At 40.3% G+C, this 19,236-nt stretch overlaps 1 protein-coding gene across 1 annotated transcript in view; it reads left to right on the forward strand.

Annotated features, from left to right (window-relative positions):
- LOC137164569 (uncharacterized) overlaps positions 1 to 18,816 on the forward strand; it is a 29,164-nt gene extending 10,348 nt beyond the window's left edge. The window contains exons 5-9 of the mRNA XM_067565437.1: positions 2,593 to 2,784; positions 5,943 to 5,990; positions 13,850 to 13,991; positions 16,820 to 16,940; positions 18,416 to 18,816. Coding sequence (XP_067421538.1) covers positions 2,593 to 2,784; positions 5,943 to 5,990; positions 13,850 to 13,991; positions 16,820 to 16,940; positions 18,416 to 18,548 — 636 coding nt within the window. The 3' untranslated portion in view covers positions 18,549 to 18,816. The remainder of the gene's footprint in view (positions 1 to 2,592; positions 2,785 to 5,942; positions 5,991 to 13,849; positions 13,992 to 16,819; positions 16,941 to 18,415) is intronic.
- The last annotated feature ends 420 nt before the right edge of the window (positions 18,817 to 19,236 follow it).

Genomic DNA, 19,236 nt, shown 5'->3' on the forward strand with positions numbered 1-19,236 from the left:
GGATGAAGGAAACCCTGCACATCCACAGTGCCATCAGTGTACAGCCATTGCAATCTAGAGCTCTGGAACAGCAGAGGGGACATGGTTAAATGCTTACAATAGAAAGGAAGCATTAAAGTGCAGCTGTACTCAGGTTTTAACCGACTCCCACATCTCATGAAAGGGATGGTCTGGATCAGTATGTGGCCAGTCTTGGTCTTTTGAAGCATATGTACATTTTTATGTTTGCAAAGAAACGAAGGTGGAAGCAGATTTGCAGGTAAAAGCCCCACCGCCTGCTCAGGTAGCCTTTTACCTCATTGCAGGGCATGGAGCTGCAGTAGATGCACATAGAGGCTTCAGCAGGTGGTCCAGAAGATGGGAAGAAAAATACACTTGTTAACCCCTCTCCTCCCCACTTCCAGAATACTGTAGTGCAGTATTGGTGAAATCTGAGGAGAAATTCCCTCCTACAGGGGAAGTATATCAAGGGAACTAAGAAAGAGCAGCCAGTGGCCTTCACTCAAGGAATCTGGATAGCCTGGGGTAATGGAGGTTGGGTGGGAAGTCCTTCCCTCAGGTATGGGTTACACAGTGAGGAAGGTGAACTTTGCGTACTATACAAATGAAAAGGAACAAAATTTTTCAAGAGAAAGACATATTCTGCCATATGTTATATCCGTCAGTAGCCTCCTTTTTCAGAATATGCTATATATCGGCAGGTCAAAGATATTGACAAAGGGAATCAATTATAGGATTCCATTAACTGTCTGAGGACAATAGATATGCTCAAGAGGACTTACCTGTTGTCTACAAGATACTGTTCAGTTTTAAATGCAATGAGTAGTCTGTTTTTAGTGCTAGCAGTGATGGCTGATGTGTCTCTGTGAAAAGTGCCTCTATATAACATTAATCTTCAGGGTATAAAGATTTCTTGAGGGATGACCAGAGTCATGAGATAATTGTCTCAAAATCAGCTAACACAAAATAGTGCTCTTAAAAATGACCTGCAGTAGGGAGTAGGGGGCTGGGAATGGTGTTTTTACACTTTTTTGTTTGTTTGTTTGTTTATTTATGGTGTACACCAAGGGCCTGAAAGATTGCACACTTTTTTTTCTTGTTTTTTTTTCTTCTTGGAAAAATCAGGAATATAAAGTCTTGAGTTCCTTGTTTTTGCTAGCTGTCTCCTTGGAGAATGAGAAAAGTGAAATGTGATCTTTCTCAGTCCTAAATCTAAGAGGCAAAAGGATTGAATCTTTAACAAAGATCTCTGCTCCCATTTGTTTGTCTGGAGTTTGAGTTAAATAGGTGTTTTGTAGGTTTTCATTTTTTTTAATAGTTGTAAACAGTGCAAGTAAAAATCCCTCCCTCTCTACTTTCCTGGTACTTGTGACGTTATAATCCTATTACTGTAGTTCTCCAGTCCAGAGTTTACCAGGAATAACAAGGTAGACAATTCTGAGTGTTAAAGCCAAGCAGAACTCCTTGCCCATTACACTTCTTTAATTTTTTAACACAAAATTTCAGGCCTTCTTTGTACATCAGAGTGAAGCAAAAAAGGGGAACAATTCCAGGATTTTTTTTCCTTTTGAGATCACTTGTAAGAAAAAAGTCCAGGCTAATGATGGTTTTTAAGCCTTTATGTATTCTGTCTGCTGACAGTATCTCTGGATATCAGTTGCTTTATTCACTAGACATATGAGTGTGAAAACACAAAAGTATTTTTAAAGTGTGTTTTAAAACTTTTTTAAATTTACTTATACGATTTCATATATAAAAATACAGCAACATATTTTTATTTCCTCAAAATACCTGTTTCATCATTTTTACTTACTACAATTTATTACTTTTTTTACAGTATTTTAACCTATTATTTTCCCCAAAAGCTGACAGGACAAATCAGTCCAATGGCCAGGCTGACATGCACATACGGATCTTGTGTCTCTGCAGTGCCCTCCTGCTCCCTATCAACGGTGCTGCAGACAAGCCGCCCCGTCAAGAATAGCCTAGCTACATACAGCTGCATCTGGAACCACCTTAAAGCTGTGCACTATGGAATTGGTTCTGCTTCCCTGGCCCTGTTGCTCCATTGACCAGACTGAGAAAAATACTGGTGGCCCTCTCCCAAACGCCATCTACTTGTGCCACCAGAACGAGACACCAGTCTCAGCAGTCAAAGCAGATCTATGATCTTTCCTCTCCTTTTTTTCATGCTTTGATAGCAGTGAAATAGTTAACAAGTAGATGTTTAAATAATGATAATTGGGCATCTATGTTAACCCCATTTAAATGACTAGGGCAGTCCACATCTCTCAGAACTTTGCGCTTTGTGCAGATGTAGGCAGGTGATACCACATTGGTTATGCTAATGTCACATTTTCAAGGTTTCTGGGTTTAGTCTGCAACCATAAGGACTAGAGACTCAGTGTGCAATCCTGACCTCATTGAAATCAGTGGCAAATTCCCACTGGCATCAGTGAGACCAAGATTTCATCCTTACTTTTAAAAATAATAACCCACTTATTACACAGAAGCAAGGTGTGTTAAACATTTGTTTAGAATGAATACAGAATAATAGTAAGTGTGCTCTATGTTTCTTTTCTTTTTCCCTAGGATAATTTGTTAGTTGAAATGGAGGAGTTAAAAGCCCAGCTGCAAAGAATTCTGAATAATGAGGAAACAGAAGCCCAGAGGACCAAAATGAAACAAAGCAAGTTGGTTCTTGAAATGGAAGAGTTAAAATCTCAACTTGAAAAAACAAAGGATCGGGAAAAGCAAAAAGTATCAGTTTTAGAAAATGAGAAGGTGCTTATGAGAGAATTTGTAAAGGCTGCACTGCATGTTAACACACTGTAATTTACTTGTCAGAGCCTTTGATAATAGTCGAAGTGTGGTAATATCGGATCTGTAAATCAAATGTGGCTTTTGCTTGCTTCTTTTTTAGAGGAAAACATAAACCAGGGGCCAATCCTGCATCACTGAAATCTGTTAGCTGTGCCACTGGCTTCTGTGGCCCAGGATCAGGCCCAAGCAGGGAGCCAGCCTGCAATATGGCACAGTAGCTTTCAGGAAGATAGCTGAAAAATAGTAAATAGCCAAGACCAGCTTTCAGAGTTCCTATCATGGAGGAAGTATACAGTCAGGATGCAGTCTTTCTTATTCACTACATAGCTAACAGGAGCACTGGGGTGCTCTCAGTAACTGAGGTTGCATTTGCTCTAAAAGTCTGACGTGATATACACAAATTAGAACCTTGCTACTATGCACCATCCAGAAGACTTACAGATTGTACCCAAAGTGAAGTATAAACTCCCAGTGTAAAGATTTGAAGAGGCAGTTATTGATAATATATTAACACCTTTATTAATTATTAATTATTATTATTATCAGAAACAGCATAGTGCCTAGAAGCCCTAGTCATGGACCAGAATACTAAGGAGTCTGAAAATTTAACAAAAGGGTGATGGAGGCATCATGGGACAACTGGAAGCAGGAATCAACATCTCAGTACTGAATGGGAGATGATAGGTAGGGAGGGGATTGGCTGTGAAGGGCCTTGAAAGTGAAGATGGCTAGCTTATGTTTGATTCTATAGAGAAGAGGGAGCCAGTGAAGGGGTGCAAAGGGGTGACATGGTCAAAGCAGTGGGCTAGGAAAGTGATCTTTGCAGCAGCATTCTGAATGGATATGAGTGGGGCAAGCTAGCTAGAGAAAAAGATGTTGCTGTAATAAAGATACAAGATGGTGAGAGTCTGGATGAGAGTTTGAGCTATGTGGATGGATAGGAAAAGTCATATTTTAGAGATATTATGCAGAAAGAATCTGCAAGACAAAGACATAGCTAAATGTGAGGACCTAGAGAGAGGTCTGAGACAAGGATGACACCCAGATTACATGCCTGAGTGACAGGCAGGATGTCCACAGTAATTGAGAAAGGAGGTAGTAGGGAGGGCTTTGGAAGGGGAAATTAAGAGCTCTATTTTAGCCATGTTCGGCTTGACCTGATATTCAGATATCCATAAGGAGACATCAGACAGATAGAAAAGAGTTGGAGGGGAGGAACTCCAGAAAGTGATTGTAAACCATGTGTTCAGGGAGCTTAGAGATCTAAGGGAGATGGGGCGGTAGTTGGAGAGGCAAATGGGCTCAAGGATGAGTTTTTTTAGGATGGGAGAGATCAAAGCATGGTTTTGTGAGGGGAAGGAGCCAGAGGAGAGTGTGAGTTTAAGGAGAAAGGTATGGGAGAGAATGAGAGTGGGCACAAGGGAGGTCAGGAGATGGGATGGGTTCACTGGGGAAGTGGAGATGTTAGAGCAGGGGAGAACAGGAGAGAAATTTCTGTGTATGACCTTCACATTCCCCTTGGCTGTCAGAGGCCCCAGATCACGACAACACTCCCTGTGATTAAGGTGAGTTGAATACCTATCCCACTGGACCTGTCAAAGCCATTCCTTATATTAGGCTTCTATCCTGAGAATAGCTGAGCACTTGCAACTCCTCTTGAGATCAACAGCAAGGCTTTAATCGAGTTCAGTGGGAATATAATCAAGGAGTGCAATCAAGCTCTCAATGAGTTGCTGCACTCAAGGAGCTGATCTTCCTTCTGCAGCACACCCTGCTTTTGTCAGCCTGGGAAGGAAGGAAGATATATACTGGGCCTGAATTTCAGTCACTTGATGGGCTCACCTCATTTGTTAAGAATTTTAATATTTTTTCTACACTTAATTTGTAACATGAGAAACATCATAAAATGTTGTTTGAAGATTGAATGAAGTGACCTTCAGTTGTAAGAACTCAGAGTTTATTTGTACTAAATGTACAAAGGATCTCATCAGAATTCTTCCGTAGTTTGGTGGCTCAGAATCTGTATTCAGTGAGCCAAACTCTACAGTTATTCTTGTGAAATCAGTGGAGTTGCGCCAGACTTACAATGAAAATAAAGCACAATTCGCCCTGGTATATTTACATAAGACTTTCCTGACCTCTAACGCACATTGAGGTGTGGCCAAAATGAACTATTGTTTCAGTAATGAAAAAAATGTTTGGATAAAAATTGCTTATTTCCTTTGGAAAGAAAAGAAAGGAAGATTAATTCCTACTGCATTTTCCTTATTTTACTCTTATCTATTCCATTCTGCGGGAATTTAGAGTTTTGTGTATATTGCCAGTTTCATTTGGAATGTTCTCTGTGAGATCACAAAATAATGGGGACTTTCTGCAGCACAGCATCAAGAATAAAATCCAAATGAATAATTTGAAAGGAAGTTCTAAAGAAAATGACTATGCCATTGTTCCAGTCATGCAGAGTGATGGTTTCCTTGCATACAAATTCTGACATGTAGAATATAATGTTGAAAAGAGTAAATGTAGAGAATCACCTCTCTCTCTCTAAAAATGTTGTACCTGTTATAGTTACCAGAAACCCCTCTGATTATTATAGCAGTGACAGAAAGTATATTTTTTCTCTATTTTGTCTGTTTATTACCTTTATCTGACATCACTTTGTGTACAGTCAGTTTTACTGTTCCCCTGTCTAGCCGGGAAGCTGAACTATTTCCTCACTCCTGGAGTTGATCCTTCCTCATCAGGATTGAGGCACCTTGGCAGGCCAGTGTGGGGAAGCTTATACTCCTGCTGCCTGTGCTGTACCTGTTCTGGGAATGGAGACACCAGGGCTCCAAAGGCTGTCAGTTCAACCTCTTTCTTGTACCCTAAAGGTGGGATTTTCAAACTCATCTAAGAGAGTTAGGCACCAAACTTCTACTGAGAGTCAATGGGAGTTAGGTACTCAACTCCCTTAGTTCCTTTTGAAAAATCCCTCCCTAAATTTAATACGAAAACAATGTGTTGTTAATAGCAGACAGCTTTGTTTCACACAAACTATATCCCCCAAACACATAAGTATATATGAACAACAAACTAGTTACCACAAATTTGTGATTATACTTTGAATTATTTTACAGGATGCCTGTCTGAGGAAAATAACAGAATTGGAAACTTACATTGAGAAGGTAAAGAATTAAAATGAATCTCTTGATTCTAAATGAGAACATTAGAAATACAACCTTACCAGCGAAAATGTAAAGGAAGTTACTTCTTTTTTCTGTTGAACCCATGTATACCTCTTAACATCTCTACAGTATTCCTTTGATTATATATTTACTTGGGGGGGGGGGGGGTAGGGGTAGAAATATGTTGTAAAAAAGAAAATTAATAATCAAATCGGGAGAATTGAAAATCACTTGCTTCTTCCAAGGGGAGTTAAGAATTCAGGCTAAAATACTTACAGATTAAGTCTACTTTTGGGCCTCATCCAGCACCCTTTCAAAACGCAATGGAAATATTTCCGTTAACTTCAAGAGGAGTGGGATTGGGCCCTTAGTGTGTTTTGGAAAACATCCACAAGTCCAGTATCTTCACTGAATGAAATGGAAGGATTCTCCATTTCAAATGAATTACAGTTTAGCGCCACTTTGCTTATTTATGATGATACTCTGCATTTCATCTGAATTACTCAAAGCATTTTGCAAACACAGAAACTTTTATCGTGCTTGTGGCACGGACCTGAGTGGGGATGGTGTGGAGAGCTCTGCCCCCACAGGAGCTCTTGGGATTGTGCCTACCCATGTTCTACTGTGTTGAAGTGGGTACAACATCCAGCTTTGCTGATTGGCGTAACTTGGGAGGAGTGGGAGTAAGGCTCACCCCCTTAATTCTATTTGCTGAGGCTAGTCCAAGCCACAGCACTAGCATCTCACACTCCTTGTGTTCTCTAAGAGCAAGAATGCCATAGTGGCCAGCCTCAGGACTGGGGCACCAGGTGGGAGGCCCCTTTCACCCTCTCTCCCACCTTGTCCTCCCTTGCAAGGGCCGGCCACAGTCTCTCTCTAATTAATCTAGTGTGACAACAGATGGGTAAAGTATCACTTCATCCATCAGTGAAATGCAGCCACTTCTGAGATGGAACATGGTAGCTATCCAATAAGTCACAGCAACACTGCCCAGCAGTTTGGAAGAGAACATGAATTCCTCTGGCCCTCGTTGAAACCGCAAGGGGGAGTTTTGACAAGTGTCACAGGATGCACCCCTGGGGGGCAGCCTGGAAGCTGTTGGAATCGCTGTGCCCCTTCTCTGTTCAGCTAGGTTTGCCTCTCACAATGCTTTGCTGGTGACCCATAGCCAGCCCCTTTGGATCCTGTTATCACCCACCATGACAGCATGTGGCACCAGACAGCTACCTGAGTTACCTGAGTGCTCTGCCTGAGCCACTCGTGGCACAACAGTGGAGGCACCAGCCAACTTCCCCAGCTCCTGAGCTTTGCTTTACAGGAATATATTCCCAAAATTATACTGTCTTGCACTGAATAGAGTCTATACGGAGCAAGTTCATTAATTAGTCTGACTTTTAAAATAATACCACACAAGCCATGCTTTGTACAGAATATATAATTATGACAGAATATTAAGATGGGTTTTTTTTTGAGGTGTTGCTTTTAGACACAGAATATCACAGCAGGACACTAACCTTTTGCACCCCTGCACTTAGAAAAATGGCATGGGATCTTGTATAACCACAATGATTTAGTATCTCCAGCAGCAGAATAGGCTCCTAAACCACCTTTGGGCATCTACTGAATCACCAGCACCACTTGCTGCAGCATCAGGATTTTCTTTAGTGTTCTCCCATCCAAGTATTGAATGGTTAGAGGGAATGTATTGGGGGGGTAGTTATATTTAGCACTCATTTAGTGCATTATACTCTTTTCAAGCAAAAACATTCACTAATTAACCTACCCCTCAGCTGTGTTGTGAGGATAAGTATTAACCTCTCTGCCTCAGTTTTGTCATTTGTACAATTGCGCTAAGTGACTTTCTAAGGAGGCATAACGGGGGTCAGGGCTGACATTAGCACTTTGGAGTTCCTGGCTTTCAGCTCAGAGCCCAAACTAATCCACACTGTCTCTCTGTAAGGTGGAAGTATTGGATAAAACTCAGCCCTCTTTTGGGGAGAGGGGATTCTTGTGGTGTCCCTATCAGCTCCTGAAGGGTACCTCCTTTTTGGGGGCAGCCCTGAGTGAGACAGAGCACCTTGTGTCTCATGAAGGGCTGAGAACCCTGCACTTCCACCAACATGAAAGGGAATGGAGGGCTTGTGGTCTCTTGCTGCATTGGGTCCTTATTCACATGCACATTTGCTCAAGCTTACTGCACCAACTTAACATCTCTAGGTGAGAAGGGTTGGATGAGACTCTCTTTAGAGCATATCACTTCTATTCCTTAATTGGGCAGAGGAGTCTCTGAAGGATGCAACATACACCGGTCACTTTCTCAGCCACAAGGGCCTGAGCGCAACACCTCTGTAAGCGCCAAAGCCCAGAGGTGATAGACTCGAACCAGCAATCAACCCCCTTCTCTTTGACATAGCAATGAAGAGTCCCGCACACAAATACCACACTGAGGCATTCAGTATAAATACCTAGACAGAATGGACAGAACCTACTCAGGCCTAGGGGCTCCCCCTCACCTTCTTTTACTCTTTTTCAGTTAGAAAGGTTGGTGAAATCATTGCCAGTTTCCACAGCATCACAGAATGAGTGCCAGGTATAGAGTGGCCACAGTATTTTTTTCAGCCATCTAGTCCCAACTTCCAAAAAAAATTAGTGTATCTTTTGTTCTAGTAAACAAAGAGGGAAGTGCTTTGTATGTTATGTTCCAGAGGGGTAGCCGTGTTAGTCTGTATACAGCAAAAACAACAAGAGTTCTGTAGCACTTTAAAGACTAACAAATTTAATTTCTGCAGGCATAAGCTTTCATGGGCCGTTTCATGGGTTACAGCCCACGAAAGCTTATGCCTGCAGAAATTAAATTTGTTAGTCTTTAAAGTGCTACAGAACTCTCGTTGTTTGTATGTTATGCATATCTGTGCTGAGAATGAGCCGGTATCATCAGTGTACTAAACCCTTGTTCGATATAAACAACTTGTTTAAAAAATCCTCCACTGAAATGTGTGAATAAAGCAATTTTTGCAGGATTATAATACAGTTCTCATTTCTTTTTGGGCAAGTAAGAACCAGATGAGACTCTCGTATAGTGAAATGACTGTGTATGATACACAGTCTTAGCAGATTCTCTGACGATGCTTTAATCATGGACCGTGGACATTCTTGTGATTACAGTTAACAGATGAGTTAATAGATTTTTCTAAAATGTTTCCAGCCCTGTCCCTCTGGAACTGTACTAGTTTTACCTTATTTCTCTGGGATTGGTGTGTTTTAAGAGCCAGTTACTGATTTATTGCAATTTATATTAATCAGCATGTAAGTTTCCCCTCACATTTCTCTGCTTCTTTGACCCTTAAGATTTCCTTAAGGTTATTGTTTGCTTCTGATACAATGTTCTCTCCTTCTGTTAGACTTTTTCCACAGGGGGCCATTGTATGGTGTTGTTCAGTATATTAAGATGCCTGGTATGAATAGATGGTACTGAAATCTCTGTATAGTACGTTAGAGTCCTGCTTAGTCTTATTTGGCCTGTACTCATGCCAGTGACACTTCTACTAACTCATCCATATAGTGTAGCTTGATGTCCATCTCCTTTTTCTTGGGTACAACAAAAGAGGATAAACCACCATTCAGGTCAGCATTGGATAAGCATTATAAGGACTACAAGGCTTCTAAAATTGTTTAATACAGATCACCCACCATCTCTTTTTTGGAACAATGAGAAGGAAGAGTCTTTCTGGATGGGAACTGGCAGAAGAGGAGTTTTTTTACCCTGCATAAATGGAAAGGGGGTAGATTAAATGTAGATTAAATGTTAGATTAGATCACTGTAGATTAAATCTGTTTTAAGAATTCTTTAGTTCTATTTTCTTGCTTTCTAACAGTGCAGATGTAGGTTAAATTTTGCTGTGTTAAACCATTATCAATCCAGAGTAATTCCATTTATTTCAATGGTGTTACTCCAGACTGAGACTATTGTTAACACGAGAGCAGAATTTGGCTATTTGTTTTCATTTGTGTACAAAGTTCACAGAAGAGAATTCAGTGCACCCAAACTTTTCAGCTTGTTCCTAACAGCTCTGGTGTGGGCATGACGCATGCTACATCCAGCATCTTGTTTTGCTTGCATCTCCGCTCAGTGCTCCCTTTACCTTCTCTTCTTTGCCTGGATGTAAGATCGATTTCTTCTCTTTCTCATATTTGATGATGTAGCTGGATTGACTCATCCCAACTGTTCATTTTTCTTTAAAATGCTACTAGGTATTTAACGGAAAAACAATGAAGTCAGTTCTGGCTGATCTCATCACAGAATGAAATGCCAGAAGGAAAAGGTGGCTGTTTCTCAAATATCAAGAAGCAAACAAATTAATACCACCATGGACAGTGTAATGGATGGCAAATAAAATGTACAGAGAAATAGCTTATTGCTCACTCATGTGCAAGGTAATGAGAAAAAAGTTCCAGATTTTCATCGTTGCTACGTGCTGTCTACAGGTGCTCAGAAGCGAATATGTCCCTAAAATCACTCCAGACATTAGAACCAGCCGGTACTCACCAGCCAGCATAGGCCTCAAGGAATAAGCACCATCATCCAAATACTGTTATTTGCATCATTTGCATAGTGCTGTTGATGAACACTCTCCTTTACAGTAATAAAAAAGTATCCATAAAACAATATCTCCATCCTGAAGAGCTTGCCACCTAGAGGCAAATAGGTACATTAAAATAAACACAAGTAGTACAGAATGGATTTTTGGTGACGGGGGAAAGAGGGGTGGTTATCACTATGGGAAAGAAGATGAGTTAATACTATTGGATATTATCTGTCTCTTTAAAGTGTAGTTTGACTTTGAAAAGGCAGGCTATAAAAATGGCTTTGTGGGGCTCCAAGTTTATTGTCGCTCGATGTGCAGTATTATGTTTGCTCAGGTTACATGTGAAAAGATGTTTATTCTAATTGCCAGCCCTGCAAAAATCTGGGATCAGAAAGCCAAGCTGAGTTCTTTCTGGTCCATCCATCTCCAGTACATAAGGCTAAGATTTTTATCACAGGTATTTTTATTAAAAGTCACAGACAGGACATGGGCAACAAACAATAAATCACAGAAACGCACACCCAGTGCTGCAGTTTTCACTACATCAATACAGAAGCTTTTAAATTGCCTATTAAACCTTATATAATTTTAACTAATGACAAGATTAATTGTTGGAGTGTAAAATGGTCATTTACTAACAGTTAGAACTTTCCACAATTCTGAAACAGCATGTTGTACATCGCCAGGTTGTCATCTTTGATTGAACATCTCTCATCTCACAAGATATCTTTGTAAGACGAAAATGATCTCTCACAGTCCACACGGTTATTGGGCATTGATAAACACCTCAGAGCTCTTACTGCCAGACTTGGAAAGTGATCTTTTAAATTGCACCAAAATTTCACAATGTCAAGGCACTTCATTTCAGAAACTGCACTGCTGTAGCTACAAAACTTGGCCTTTGCCAACTCATTGTCTTCTAACATGGGAATGGACTCAAATACATTTAGTGATGCAAGGCCAAGAAGTTTGGCCTGACTGGGATCAAACACTCAGCAGTCTTTAAAAAAAACGGGCAGTGGGTTGACAAAACTGTTCAGAACCAGTCATGTATGCTTTGATTTTACTGCTGTTTTCGCGAAGGGCTGTCTTAGCTCACAGTTTGTCAGTCATGCCATCCCAACTGGCAAGATCTGCCAAATCATTTGTCACTTTATGCGAGCTGATTCCTGGTTTTTCATAAGCAGTGAGAGTTGCAAATGCTTCTATTGCTGCAATATCTGCTCTTATTTCCGTTGATTTACTTAAAGTGACCGCATCTTCAACAGATGAACTACAGCTTTGCTCCTACACCACCTAAAAAAAAATCCACATAATCCTTCAAGTGGTTGGGATGAAAATGGACAGCTTCAAACTAGCTTATCCAGCAGGTGATTACCGGTGTAGGTGGAATTGCAGGCACTTTCCCTTTTCCCTGCAATGATTGACAGAACCATGCTTTACAGTCAGGGCAGGCAGTGAATGCACATTGTATGGCAACAACAAGTTCATTTATTTTTCCAAATGTTCTCCAGGTATCACCCAATAAGTTCAGAAGATATGTAGTGCACTGCATTCACAAAAAATGCTTTGAGACTTTGTTCTCAGGTGATGTTCATATATGCAGCGTTGTCAGTGACAAAAGCAGTGGCTTTATCCAAAGCAATTCTGTATTTCTGAACTGTTTTCACCACTACATGACGCACAGTTTTAAAGTTAACAGTCTCCACACGTAAACACTCTATTAGCAAAGACTTCAATTCCAAACTACCTTCCCCTTGTCAGTTTGAAATGTGTGTAAAAGACAAAACAGGGCACTGCCAGGATATTCACTATGTGGAGCCTTTCTGCGTCAGTAGTTTCATCTGCTACAAGATGAATTAAAAAACATTGATTCAGAAGTTTTTTCAGGTCACGTCAAAAAGCTATGGGAAATCTGAAAAACATACATGATTCGAGGTAGGTATAACACTGATGTTTTTCAGGGAGCTTTCCAGATAGCTTCTCATAGCTTGGTTGTCTAGGACACGTAGGGGAATGTTAGTGGTGCAGAAAGCCTCTGTAAGTTGGTAAACTTTTGTCCTATGAAGCATCTGTTCTTCGGTCTTTACATTAAATAGCTTACTCATAGTTTTTTTGTAGTTTCACTTTCTCACCCAGACCCAATTCAAGGCCTTGTGCCTTACGTCTATACAAAGCTCTTTCTGTGTTTGTCACGGCTTGCTTTTTGTTTGTAATCTACAGGAACATTACATTCTGTACAAAACATCAATCCGCCACTTTCATGAAATGTTCCCTTTAGGTATTTACTACTTCTCTGTTTAGCAGTCGTGTTTGCCACTTTGCTCCTCATTGTGCTTGGCGTTGCCATTTTTTTCCTCTCACTTAACTAAATCTCACGCATGTGCTCCTCACGCTTACCTACTCAATTACAACAAATCTTATTAGCTAAGCAACAAGTAGGGCCAGTGTTAGACTGACTGGGCCCAGCAGAAACTGAGGAGTAGAGCCCAAGCCCCACCACCCAGGGCTGAAGTTGCAGAGGTCACATAAAATCATGGAATCTATGACCTTGACTGACTCATAGCCTGACCAATGAAGAATCTGCAGTCAGAATTTAATTAACATTTATTTATTTTGTACCATGCCCAAAGATGTGCTAGGAGCCTCACAAAACAAACGTCCCTTTACCAAAAAGAGCACAAGCCTAGAATTTAGGTGTGATACAAGTGAGGGATTGTGCATTTATACTTCTTGGGGAATGGGTTTTTCTTTAATTTAATTTTAGTTGTCTCAAGTCAGTTTTTAAGGTGAATTAGAATGAGGTGACCAGAATGGAATCCAGTTCACATTGCTAGAGCTGTGCTTACTCTGCAGTGGGAACGGGAGTAAAAAGCAGTAGACATTTGTGTCAATGAAAGTCAGAAGAATACACATGGGGAGCAGAGCTGAGGAGGCAGAAGCCACAATTTTGGCATAGTCGCTTTTCATGCAGAATAGCATTATACACACTCTTTATTACCCCACCAATGCTAGCATGTGTGGCTGACTGTACACATTTTACAACTAGCCCTAGCACTGTTGGTGGATAATGGTGTTTGCAGGCAGTGTAACATTATAATACAACATCTAATAGGGTTTTTGATGTTTCATTTTCACATTATTCTCCACATTATTTGTGAAGCTTGATGTACAGAACCCTGCTGTCTTCAGAGATAACTGAGCTCGTTACACTTTTGCTTGTGATGTTTTTTTCTGTCTTGCATTAATATATTAACCCCTCTGTTTCTGTAGATGAGCACAGAGAACATTTCACTTACGGAGAAAATGAAAGCCTTGGAGAATAGGTCTTCCTGCTGCTATTTGCTTTCAGTGGTTCATGACAGTGCAGAAATGCTAACACCTTCCCACCACTGCACATTTGGGGTTGAGGCAGGTACGTCAAATCTTTAAAAACATCCTGTTTTTCGAAAGAAGTACAGGTGTTGAGCTAAATCCACTCTATTTGCTTGACTTGCAGAAATCTCTTTGATAACACATGATGTGTGATGTCACATGAAATTGCCAGCTTTTCAAACAAGGGGCATAAACTGAGATATGAGCTAAAAAGCTTACCATTGTTTTAACATTTGGTTAAAGTAAGAGGAGTATAATATAAAGATTAGGGGCACAGGCTACCTATGGTTATCACTATTGCTGAATTTAAAGGGAAACTAGAAGTCGCTTTGAGTCAGTAAGAGTATGACCCAACTCTCATTGAAGTTAACGGGAGTCTTTCCATTCACCTGAGTGGGAGTTGGATCAGACCATGGGTGTTTACTTGGGTAAAGTGTGAGGCGTGTGTGCACAAAGTAAAGGTTAAATTAATAAATCCCAGTAATCTCAGAAATCCTTCTGGTTCTATGAGCGAGAAAAGGTAGAAGGCAGAAAAGAGTTGAACCGTTGGCCACAGGACTGGGGTGAAGCAGAAAGGTTTCATTTTGTGGAATAATGGGCTACATTCCAGTGGGAGAGGGGGCCGTGCAGCTGGGATGGCCTGCATCTCACAGGTAGGAAGGGCTACTTGTCTCACTTGAAGCCCGGCGAAAGGGGAGGGTTCTAAGGAGGCAAATGCAGGACAAACGCAAATTTAGGATGTTGTGAACAAATTGCACCATGATGGCACAGAGAAGAATTTTTTCAGTTCCATATGTAGCAATGCTAAGTATTAGTTCTTAGCATGGCAAGGTTAATAATGATATCCATGGTCCAGGGCTATCTATCTTCCATGCACTCAGACCTCCCTCTGCTGGTTGACGCTTTCATTGTGTCTAATGGAATGTAATTACTGTCAAGTGAGAGGCAATTTCTTTGGTAGGTAGCTCCAATTTGGGCTGAAAAATCATGACACTGAATATTTAGAACATGTCGCTTTGTACTAATTAGCATATAAACATCTTTAGTTATGCACTTTCCAAATTCCCAAAAAACAAATAATCTTATACCATAATGTGACCTGTCGAACATGCAAACAAATCAGTTATTCCACTCACAGGCTACAGGAGGTAGAAAATAGTACTTACGTAAATGTCTAGATTAAGTTTTAAATGTGACATCACAACCATTACAGCTATAATAATGACTTGTCAAGATTAAGATTTAGAGATCTTATGATAGAACATGGGAGCTAACATATTATAGACTCATAGACTAAGGTCCGAAGGGACCATCGTGATCATCTAGTTGGACCACCTGCATTTTGCAGGTCAGAACCTCACCACCCCACTCCTGTAATAGACCCCTAACCTCGGGTTGAGTTACTAAAGTCCTCAGATCATGGTTTAAAGACTTCAAGTTACAGGGAATCCACCATTTATACTAGTTTAAATCTGCAAGTGACCCATGCTGCAGAGGAAGATGGCAGAGATCCTGAGGTTTTTCAGTCTGACCCAGGGGAAAATTCCTTCTTGACCCCAAATATGGTGATCAGTTCGACCCGGAGCATATGGCAAGACATGTTCTAACATGTCTAAAAAGTTTAGTGTAGACAAGACAGTGTATATACTTTAATACAGTCAAAGCCAGTCAAGATAGTGTTTAGACTTTTGTCTGCATCTTAACTCAACCAGTTTAACATGTATTAAAAGGCAGCTGAGCCTTGTTTAACATTTTATGCTACGTAGCTGTAGCTATGTCGGTCCTAGGATATTAGAGTGACAAGGTGAGTGAGGTAATATCTTTTATTGGACCAACTTCTGTTGGTTAGAGAGAGAAGCTTTCGAGGCACAGAGCTCTTCAAGGTGATGTGTTCTAAATATTCAGTGTTATGATTTTTCAGCCCAAACTGGATCTAGCTATCTAAGAAATTGCCTCTCCTTTCACAGTGATTGCACTCCCCTAGACACAAAAAGAGTCAACCAGCACAGGGAGGTCTGAGTGCACAGAAGATAGCTCTGTGTGGCTCAAAAGCTGCTCTCTCTCTCCAATAGAAGTTGGTCCAATAAAAGATATTACCTCACCCACCTTATTTACGTTAGACTTTTCAAACATGGTAGTTAGAGTATTTTAGCTAATGTGGTCCAACATCATCCCTTTCATTTTACTCTAGACAAAGGCAATGTGACTGGCAGCTAGACCAACACTGTTGCAGATAAACCCAAACGTCTCTTAAATGGCATCTATTCATAAATAATCCTTGCAATATTACTCTAGCAGAATGTAGCTAAGCTGTAGCCTGCATAGTACTGTGTGGATGACTTCAATATCAAACTTCACATTAAGAATTCGTGATTAGGTGTCCCAGAGTTAGAAGACAAAGATCTGTTTTTCAGATACTAAGTAGAATTATTCCTTCATTCTGTGAGGCTAGAACTGAATGTTATGTTTTTCCCTATTGCAATAAAACCAATTTCATAACTTGGAAATTCTGAAATTGTGTGTGAAAGTTTGAAGAATTACAGCCAATTTACCTGCTTCAGTGAAAACACTCATTTTTTTTCCATTGGAGCACACTAATAATGAAATGATAGACCATGTGGTACTAGGTGGTTGCTTACCACATAACTGCAAGAGGAGATAAATTAGTGGAACGGAAAGATATTTATGAGATTTGTTTTAGCCCAAAAAAAGTCATGTTAAACCAAGATATCAAGACCATTTTTAGCCTTGCTATCTGCTACTTGATCATTGCAAAGATGACATTTTCTTTAAGAATAAAGAGAAATGAACACATTCATTCAATTAATGCTGACCCAGAACAACAACTAGGGAATCTGTCTCTTTCAGATAGCTTCAATAGCTGTGGCGAAGCTACTTGCAATTCTAGTACACAAAGGGGTAAATGTGTTGCTGGGACAAGCTCAGTGGAAGACGACACAATCCGAATCAAAGAAATGTATAAACAGCTGTAAGAATTGATTTTTATTATTTCTTATTACAAATGTAAATGAAGGAGGTTGGATATCATTTTCCCTCCTGGAAAGTTTATGGAGGGTGTGAAACATATTGTAAGGAATTATAAAAGCATGTAATTAGAATAGTGACAGCTTGACTGCACCTATACAAATATGGGGAAATACATAAAACAGTAAGTAATCTAAATGGAGTGTCAGGATAGTTTTGTAACAAGCCCACGATGCTGGCAACAGGAATTTTCCAACTCTGTTGTACTTCATGTACCTGCTTTGTTAGGAGATCCTGAGTACAAGCAGCAAGTTGTGGATCATGCAAATACTTATGAACATGCTTAGCTTTACGGACATGAGTGGTCCTATGGACTTTTAAGGTATTTCACACATGTAAAGTTATATCATGTTCATGTTTGTAGCACTGGGCCCTACAATGGAGGGAAAGCCATTGTGGTCAGCGGAAAAATTACAAAACTGGCAGAGAAAGATTCTCTCTCTTCAAAGAGGGCACATAATATTAAATACACATCTGTATTCGCTGCTCCTGCAGCTACTTAAGCATGTGTGTAATTGTTCTCAGGTGACCAACAGTAATGGAACTATTCATATGAATAGAAGGCCCAAATGCTTTGAGGATTGCAGGAATGGGTCTAAAATTACTAAACGTGTCTTCATGTGTGTTTGCACAGCACTTTGCACAATGAGGCTTTGATCCTCTTTGGGGCCTCTTGGTCCTAAAACCAAAGTCAGGCAACTCTGACCCAGTGTTTCTATTATAGTGACAGAACTTGTCTTACCCACCTTGTCCCTGCTGAACACTGGTGGAATTACGGGTATAAGGCATGTCTGCTGCTGTGGCAAATCATGGGTCTGATCCCATACTCATCAAGCACCTGAAACTTCACTGAAGACAATGGCAATTTTGAGTTCTCGTGGACTTCAGAATAGGGCTGTCTGCAAGCACAGCTCTACCTAAATCCTAACTGTAATTGCAGAGAGTCCCACAACAAATATTTAGAACCAAATTTCCAAGGGAATCTCAACTCCATGGCTGATTTTTCATGTTGCATTTGAGCCTGCAAAAAACAGCATTTGTGTGGTTAAAGTCATGTAAAGGTCAGTATGCCTGGAAAATTATTTTTGTGCACACAAAAATACTCTTTTTGTTGGCTCAAATTTGTACATGTGAATAAAACTAGTTACAATTGAGACCATTTTTGATATTTTTACCTTTAAAGTATCTGAATCAGCTACACTGACATTTGGGCAAGAATTTTCATTTCCTGCCATCCTGTAGTCTAAACATGACTGTGAGATACAAATTAAATTACTCCAACATAGGCAGCCCTTTAGACACACATCCTTTTAAAAATTAAGTTTTCTTTTAAAATTCTCTGTGTAAGTGGCAATTGTTAACCTTTTGTTTAATTCAGATATACAAAAAGATGGTAACGTCAGCATCTTGTTCTTAAAGGAAAAGAGAACGTAACCTTCTCCTTGATGTCATGCTAATTATGTACACAAGACGATGGTTTTTGGAAGAAGCAATACCGTATGTAAGAAGAACACTCAGGAAATGCGGAGTAAATTTAGAAGACAGAAACTGAAACTCAGATCTATTATCCAGCCAAAACACAGGTTTTAATGTAACAGTTCACAACAGGGTATGCTCTTGCTTCATAGGATATGTCTACCATGCAGCTAGACAAGCATGGCTGGCCCATGCCAGCTGTCTCAAGCTCATTGGGCTCAGGCAAAAGGGGCTGTTTAATTGCAGTGTAGATGTTTGGGCTCTGGCTACAGCCCAAGCTCTAGAACCCTGCAATGTGGGAGGGTCCCAGAGCCTGGTCCCTAACCCAAGTTTCTATACTAGAATTAAACAGCCTCTTAGTCCAGACCAGTTGCATGTGTCTAACTGCACTGCAGACATACCCATAGAGATCGGTGGGTGCATAATTAGATCCTATACTGTAAGAACCTGATCTTTAAACTTTTGTGCTTGACTTCAAGCACTTTGGGTGGCTGAAATGGATATTTAAGGGGATACTTACATCTATAACATCCACAGCTCTCCTTTATGTTAACATCTCTGAAAAATCATGCCCAAGGTGTCAAATTAGTGCCCAAATTGAAGCACCCAAAGATCAGTGACCACATTTGAAAGTTTGGATGGAGATCATCGGATGCCTAACCAGCATACGGTTCTTAGCAAGTGAAATTATTTTTATTTATACTCATGTGGACCATGCACTTCAGGAGTTTATATTGTAAAACTTTTTTCCTGTGGAGTTTGCT

This window comes from Emydura macquarii, unplaced genomic scaffold (genome assembly GCF_026122565.2).
Source record: "Emydura macquarii macquarii isolate MOO-44397 ecotype Brisbane River unplaced genomic scaffold, CSIRO-AGI_Emac_v2 contig_2676, whole genome shotgun sequence".
Classification (NCBI taxonomy): Eukaryota; Metazoa; Chordata; order Testudines; family Chelidae; genus Emydura; species Emydura macquarii.